The 8,439-nt window shown below is 41.4% G+C and overlaps 1 protein-coding gene across 3 annotated transcripts in view; it reads right to left on the minus strand.

Moving 5' to 3' along the window:
* cacna1eb (calcium channel, voltage-dependent, R type, alpha 1E subunit b) overlaps positions 1-6,656 on the minus strand; it is a 93,025-nt gene extending 86,369 nt beyond the window's left edge. The window contains exons 1-2 of one of the 3 annotated variants that reach the window (XM_083542561.1): positions 6,310-6,597; positions 5,628-6,002 (exon numbers count right to left, since the gene is read on the minus strand). In XM_083542561.1, the coding sequence (XP_083398687.1) occupies positions 5,628-5,854 (227 nt within the window). In that variant the 5' untranslated portion in view covers positions 5,855-6,002; positions 6,310-6,597. Of the gene's footprint in view, positions 1-5,627 lie in introns of all 3 variants that reach the window. The other 2 variants (XM_083542560.1, XM_083542559.1) reach the window with 2 other exon arrangements.
* Positions 6,657-8,439: the final 1,783 nt, after the last annotated feature.

The following is an 8,439-nucleotide window of genomic DNA, read 5'->3' on the forward strand; positions in this document are numbered from 1 at the left end:
AATAGCTTTGACTCTAAATTATGTTCAATGTGCCTTGTGATGAGTGTTTTGAAAACCATTATTCTGTGTAGGCGGCCGTACTGAAGGAAAAGAAAAGAAAAAAAAGAGGGAAAAAAAAGAAAAACCCTCACATTCACACCGTATGCTGTGGTTAAAAGCCTTTTTGTAACTTGCACAAGAACACAGGGAACGCAGTGTATAGTCAATTACAATTCTTCACTATACAATTCATTCTAAATTACAATCTACAGGAAATTATACTTCGAATGTTCTCGGTGTCTGCGTGGGTTTCCTCTGGGCTCGAGGGTTTCCACTTTCATCCCAAAAGCACAGTTACACTAAATGGTTATGCTATATTGCTCATGGGGTCTATCGAGGGTATATTTCCACCTCCATTGTTCCAGTAATCCACAGGATATCCAGCCTAAAGTGGTTAAAATGAATAAATACATATGAATTAAAGGATCTTCAAAAAGGACTACAGAGGGCTAACATGTGCTTTAGGACACCAAAATGTCATTTGATCCGTTCTTAATTCCTTAGCACCTTCATAAACGGTGTCATTAAGCCACATTAGACACAATGAAGCTGTAGGATTCTCAGCGATTCACACCTAACGGTTCCACGCAAAAAACGCCTGCTATAAATAGCCTCGGCCGCCGAGAACTTCCCACATTCCCCCGATCTCCCATCGGGCTTCGTGTACAACAGCTTTAAGGAGGTTATAAACAAGGAACTCATTAAAACACATCAGGTGAACGTGGGCACTTAAGACTTTTCCGTGTTTTCCGCGGTCATATAGATGACAATAAGGACAGGAGAGACAGACAGATCAAACAATGGGGAGTGACACACGGCAGACAGACGTGCCGCAGCAGAAACTGTCGCAGTTTCGGCAGCACAGAAAAACAGATCCTTCAAAAAAAAAAAGCCCTGAAATGCTGTCACTCCAAACAGAACAACAGCCAACCCTGAAACAATTATTCATAGAAGTCAGTGGCAGGCTCAGACTTACATCTCTTCAGCCTTGTAACTGCACAGATTTACTACTCGTCTCACTGTAGCTCCTAAATATTGTGTCGTAAATACAGAATAATGTGATTCAAGAACTTGAAGCAGGATTTTCAAATAACAGCATTTCCTAAAGTTTTTTTATATTCTTACCTTATCTTAAAGAACATCTACTGTTTCTACAGAGCTAAAGGTATATATACTTAGGACCCCTTTAGACAGGAATAAATGACCGCTTATTGGAGGTGTCCTCCCCATTGATGAACAATCCAGGACTCAAAGTAGTGCAGTGGTTAAAGCTCTGGGTTACTCATTGGAAGGTTGGGAGGTCAAGCCCAAGTATTGTCAAGCTGCCACTTTTGGGCTCTCAAACAAGGCATTTAACCTTATCTGCTTCAGGGGTGCTGTACCATGGCAGACCCTGGACTCTGACCTTTAGGTCCCTGACAAGCTGGGATTCACAAAAGCTAGGGAAGTAGAAGTTCAGTGGTTAAGGGTCTGGGGTTCAAGCCCCAGTATTGCTAAGCTGCCACTCTTGCACCCTTGAGCAATGGGTGACCCCAGATTCCTAGCATCACTGGGAGATGCAAAGAAAGAATTTCACAATTCTATATTGTACACGTGACAAGAAAAAACACCTTTACCTTTGCGTCTAGACCGTCAAAAAACACGTGGACTCATCAAATGAAAAGACACGGTCCACATGTGAACCAGAAAAATGTTGACAGTCGATTCCCATAGACCAAACTCAACTTCAGTGATTCTACAATTTCTCCACATGACCTGAGATTTCTGTAGCACACACTCGGTTGTGGAATATTTAATAGCATGCGTTTATGCAAACGATTTTGCTGAAAGCAGCTCATCGGACCAGAGGCTGGCCACAGCACCACAAATGTGAGGGGTTCTTAGTTTTTTCATTTTGATGAAAGTGAACCAAACATGTGGAGAAGGGAAATTCTGGAATGGCTTGTTGGAAAATTTTAATTAAATCAGATCGTAGTTTCCTTTTCTCACAGCTTTTGTGAGACTGGTCAAAATTAGTCACATGAAGCCCCAGTGCAAAAAATATAACCCCTTAAAATAGTCTTATATGGTATATAGCTGCATACACCAGGTCCATGTTCACACTAATAAGTTTTCGTTAGAAAACACACGTTTCTCTCTGTTTTGGGCTTCCGTCCACTCTGAGACAGGTTTTAGTCAGCAAAATCGTAGCTTTTTGAAAACACTCTCCAAATGGATACATTTGAAAACTCGTCGCAGTGCGGACTGTGAAAACTCAGGCTTTTGAACATGATGACGCATTATTAGTCATGTGACGGTGCCTTTTCTTGACTTTGCCCCAACATTTAAAAAATAAATAAATGCCGGGCAGACATGTAAGCATTTCCAACCATTAAGAACGATAGTCTGGATGCAGAGCGTTTGTAATCGATGTATTAATGTAGACTTTGTGAAAAGAAAGTGTGAGAAAATCAGAAAATCAGTTAAGGTTTGTGGTGCTGGGAATTGAACCTAAAACCTCCTGATTTGTTTGACTAGACTACGTATTCTAGATTACGAATGTCTAGTGCTAACAGATTATTGAATCCCATCTATTATAACTTTATTAACACGTTGGTAATGCCTTGGGTGACTCGGTGAAATCACTACCCAATTTGGCAGGTTTCTTATTTTTTTATAAATGATGTTCACTCACTACTGCGAAGATTCATTAAATCCAGACCTGTGCTGAATTAGCGCAAATACACCACTTGTGAGTCATCATGATATATTACATACAGCCTTGTGCAGCATCTGGGCATATGTGGCTTACTTGGATGTACACAATACTACACAGCAAATAATGAAGCGCTGATTCATTTTCCTACTGAATAAGCAATATTAAACACTCAAAAAACATAATGTGGCAATATTTGCCTGGGTAACTAACCCTGGGGTAGAAAGGAAAGTCTTGAGAAAAAAAAGCATGAGAAAAGAAAAGTAGAAGTTTTTGTGTTAAGTGGCAAGCTGGGCATAAGTGGCTCGTGTATGACTCTTCTAATTGGGTTTATTTCTTTTGTTTGTGCTTTTAGACTTTAGAATGTTAGATTTAATATACTTTAAAGCAAATTGGCTGGTGAGTTTAGATTCGTTCATTTCAAACTCTGGTCAAGTTCATTTTGGTCTGGTTGAGTTTCCATAGTGGACTGTTCCAATAGCCATATAAAATAAATCTGTTTTGGGTATACAGGCCAAAATTTCTGTATAATTTTTGTGAAATTATGTAAATCTCAATGGAATTTTATATTGCAAAATCTTACAGTGATCCAGATTGATGTAAATGTATCTATCGTACTGTACAACATACCGCTGGTATTCCAATTACTGTAGAAAAGTCTGTTGGTGTATTGCTAATGAGAGACCATACAAAGCAAATATAACGATCTTGACTCGGACTTTGGACATTCTGTGCCATCCAGATGAGGATGGGTTCCCTTTTAAGTTCTCTCAAGGTTTCTTCCCATATCATCTCATGATTTTTTCCTTGCCACAGTCACCACTGTTGCGCTCATCAGGAATAATAAACGTATTAGGTGCAAATTCCAACTTCATCACCAGTTTATCTCTTGATAGCGTTAATCTTTAAGCATTAATCTGAATTTGGTTTGGAAACTTGCTCCGGTAAATATGATGAGATTGATGCGATGCACAAACAATCGTGACTCATGGACATTAAAATAATGTGCAAATCTTGTATTTTCATTAGTATGACTCTTCAGTAAGATTATCTTTTAGTATTTAGAAAAAAAAAAATACAAATTCAATCTATTATACCTTTAACAAAAGGAGTGAGGAGCATTGTTGGGGTAATGAAACAGAAATCTGATTTCCCATTCAATTCTTTCTCAAGAAAGGCTCCTGATTCAACTAAGCTCTGACCAGGATACAATGTTTTCTGAAGACTTGTCCAAATCAACTTGTTTTACATATCACTAAGCTAAATTTAGTTTGTGTTTCATTATTTTCATTGCTATCTGGTGTTCCAGGCCTGTAGGTAACAGCAGGCAAGGTTTATTCTCCTCAAGACATCATGGGAAACACATGAGCTTCCTTCAGCAAGAATGAGATTGCACACAGTGCAGTCTGGCTAATCCTTTATTTACGGTCAGAGCAAAATCTTCCAGTTCAAGTACATTATGTTCCCCAAGGTCCAATTTAGGCAATTTAAACGCACCATTAATGGTCCAATATGTCTGCTTTCATAAAGACCTCTAAATACAGGTATACAAGCTGCACCCCTAAAGTCACACACTTTTGTGCATCTAAATATTCATTTTAATGTACAAGACACCCAATTTTGAGCAATGTGTGTTCATGTTTCCAGCCTTATCCCAGAGCTTCTAGCCATTTCCCTACTCTGACACACGTGACAACTCTCTAAGCCTTTTTCCGAGACCAAACGAGTGTGTTTTATAGCGGGAAAAACACTCGACCGCTTGCTCTGGCCTCGTTAAGCAACTGCGCTGTCCGTGGTGCTGACGTCAATCAACATCCTCCACATGAAAAAAAACTCCAAGAGAACCATATTTAGAGCATTTGCAGACACAATAGACTTTTCTTTAGCACTAAGAGATACTCAAACAAAAGCAGAGTCACGACACAAGACGCAACACGACACACCTAAACGTATTAAATATGAACTGCACTCAGTGGCCACTAGATACACCCACCTCTTGTAGCTACAACCCCTTATTGGTCCTGTAAATGGTCAAATTACCATACAGCTGTACAATTACTGATTGTTGCTATGCACAACTAGTCACTCATTATGAAACTATTATTAAAGACAATTGCCTTCTCACCATGTAAATAATATCTGGTTAAGAGCAGTCCTGATTGGTTTCTATGTGGATGTGGAAAAAACTGTACCCAGCAACTTACGGGTTACAGTCAGTAATTGGGATTCAATTACCTACAAATAAAGAGGGCAATGAGTGTACAAGTAATGGCCAATAATCTGTATTCATCTCTGTAGAATCTGGATACTGTAATGTTTATACAATGATCTTACATATACAGTGTTTATGACTAATACTGGCATCCAACCATCCAACCATCCATCCATCCATCCATCCATCTATCTATCTATCTATCTATCTATCTATCTATCTATCTATCTATCTATCTATCTATCTATCTATCTATCTATCTATCTATCTGTCTATCTATCTGTCTGTCTGTCTGTCTGTCTGTCTGTCTGTCTGTCTGTCTGTCTGTCTTTCTATCCATCTATCTATCTATCTATCTATCTATCTATCTATCTATCTATCTATCTATCTATCTATCTGTCTGTCTGTCTGTCTGTCTGTCTGTCTGTCTGTCTGTCTGTCTGTCTGTCTGTCTGTCTGTCTGTCTATTAGACCAATTGAAAAGTACGATTTTGGTGCCTGTTATTGTTTTCCTGAGGATGTTAAACTGAATGTGGGTCAGTGTTTATTCATGACCCTCTGATCTCGTCTTTACACACACACACACACACACACACACACACACACACACACACACACACACACACACACACACACACACACACACACACACCTCAGAGAAATTGTGAAATGTAAGGATATGGCCATTCGATGATCCTCCGCGCGTACTTCCTCACCGGATTATTCTCGGCGAAGATAAACAGCGACCTGTTGGCGGTGAAACAGTTCCGGCTGCCCGGGGGAGGAGGAGGTTTTGCGCGTCGCGTTTTCGTGCTCTTGGGCGCCTCGTTGCCGGGACCGTCGGTGCGCGCGCCCGAGTCCGCGCCCGAGCCCGTCCCGTTCGGCGCGTGCTGTCCGGAGCGCACCATGCCGACCGGCCGTGAAACGAGCGAGTACAGAGGACCGAAGGCGCGATGCCGCCCTCACTCCATGCCAAGCGCATTCACTGCCGAAAAAAGCCAGGTCAGGTCCTCCAGTGCTCCTCTCGTGCTGTTCACATTCCAGGAACTTTTTCTTCTGCCAAAAAAAGTTGCGTGCTCTGCATCAGAGGTCTGGGTGCGCGCAAGCTTCCAGGTGCATCTCCGATTCTTATTTCTTTATATTTTGTTTGCCTCCCCCTCGTCCCCTCGTACAGGCTAATTAACAACCCTGGTGTCTGGTGCTGCGTGCGCTCAAGTCTCCAACCAGCCAAAAAAAAAAAAAAAAAAAGATCAAATTACTACAAAAAAGCTATCGCATGCATGCAACACCATGGAGGAACAACATCGACTTCAGTTTCCAATTGCATTGCACGACCAAAGATCATCTGCTCGTAGATACAAACCAGTCAAGAGGTGGAGGCAAACAAATCCCACACGTTGGTCTCGGGTGCGAGAAGCAGCAACATCAGTATCAGCAACAGCATCAGGAGCATCAGCATCAACATCCAGCACAGAAAGACTCAGAAAGACTCAGGAAGGCAAAAAGCGAAGGCTGGAACGGTGGCGGAACAGTTGCCACCCTCCATCCACCTCCTCCCCTCCCCCTCCCCTCCCCTCCGGATCCACAAACGTCTCCCACGTACTTTTTAGAGGAGCAGTTTATCTCTTTTCACCCTCCAGGCAGATCGGGCCGCGGGAAAATCGGTTACCATGGCGATCTGTGTTACACTCATCCTTCAAAGCTGTAGTGTGTGTGTGTGTGTGTGTGTGTGTGTGTGTGTGTGTGTGTGTGTGTGTGTGTGTGTGTGTGTGTGTGCATCATGCTCTTTACATGTAGAGTAACTGGCGTTGAGAAGAAAGTGTTTATGTTTGCTCATGCAAGCAGTTTTACTCTAAATATGGATCCACTGCATCATGTTGGAGCTTTGAAGAGAATAAAAAAAGAAATTCCCATTACAACTCTTTTATCATTTTTAAATCCATCACATCTTCATGCAAATATATCAACTGTGTGGTCACCTTCTTACTTTTTTGGAAATGTGAGACATGTCTCCTTTATTCTACTTATGGAAACTATTCCACTATGACCTTAGATTAGAAATGAAATGAATAAACTATATAACTATAATTTTGCATCTTCTTCTTCTTCTTTCGGCTTCTCCCATTAGGGGGCGCCACAGCGGATCATCCCTCTCCATACCCCCCTGTCCAGTACATCTGCCTCTTTCTCACCCAAACTACCTGCATGTCTTCCTTCACCACATCTAAACCTCCTCCTTGGTCTTCCTCTTTTCCTTCTTCCTGGTGTCTCCATCCTCAGCAGTCCCCTACTGATATACCCCATGTCCCTCCTCTGCACATGTCCAAACCATCTCAATCTCACCTCCCTCACCTTGTCTCCAAAACGTCCTACATGCGCTGTCCCTCTAATAAACTCATTACAGAGATAAAGTCTTTACAAAGTTTGTGTTTATAAGTTGATTGCCTATACATTTATACCTAATGAGCAAGCCAATGGTGGGCATGTCAAGGAAAAATTTGATGAGATGGTATGAAGAAGACTCAAAACAGAACCTCATCTGGGTGGCACTGAATGTCCGTTCATTAGCGTTCTATCATTGTTGAATGATGATTACAAAAGCAGCTGTAGCAGCAGGACCTTAGGTGCCATATTGTTTGGGTCAATTTCTTATAATCAACACGTTGCATCTTAATCATCCAGCTTAGAAGAAAAGGACATGAAGAACGAATGAATGGAATTACAGTAAGACCCCGAAGCATTGGGCTAGAAAAGCTTTTAATAAACATGCAAATATCCGCCTTTGTTTTACAAGGTGTGTCCCATAACCCACTAAAATACGCAACCGGCGCTCGGTTTGTTTTAAGGCGACGCAGCTGCGTATTGTCGTAATTGTCCGGCGTTTCAGTGGGACGCGTTTCTGAGCTCTCTGAATAATAATGTGTCAAAAATGTTTAAACACATGAAAAGGAGATAGAGAGAGGAAACAATGGCGACTGACACATGGCAGCCTGATGTGCAACAGCGCTGTCACAGTTTCAAAACCATGGAAACACAGATTGCACAAGATTAAACCCGAAGGTTGTAATTCTCCTACACAGACAGGCTAAATTGACATTTTTTTCCCCCTGCCTCTAATTCGTGTTTAAAGCCGAAATCTAGTTTGTTTAGTCGATATTATCCACGTAGGGAGCGCTGATTTATGCTCAGATGTCTTTCCAGTTTATATTCATAATTCACTCGTTTCTTTTTCAACCAATAAACCAAAAACAAACAGACGTTTCTGTTCCTGGAGACGCTCAATGAATTCAACACCAGCTTCTTTACACAATGTACGGTTACACATCGGCATTGTGGCATTTCTTAAATCGCATCATGCACTTGCATTTCGCGACCACGCTCCAAATGTGCCTATGAATCATCCGAATTTTTTTGTCGTTGAAGGGGAAAAAAAGGACAAATGCATTTTGGTGGAATGTTTGGCCAGGCTAATGCTATTTGGCATGTGTGAACC

This window comes from Silurus aristotelis, assembly GCF_946808225.1.
Source record: "Silurus aristotelis genome assembly, chromosome: 5".
Lineage (NCBI taxonomy): Eukaryota > Metazoa > Chordata > Actinopteri > Siluriformes > Siluridae > Silurus > Silurus aristotelis.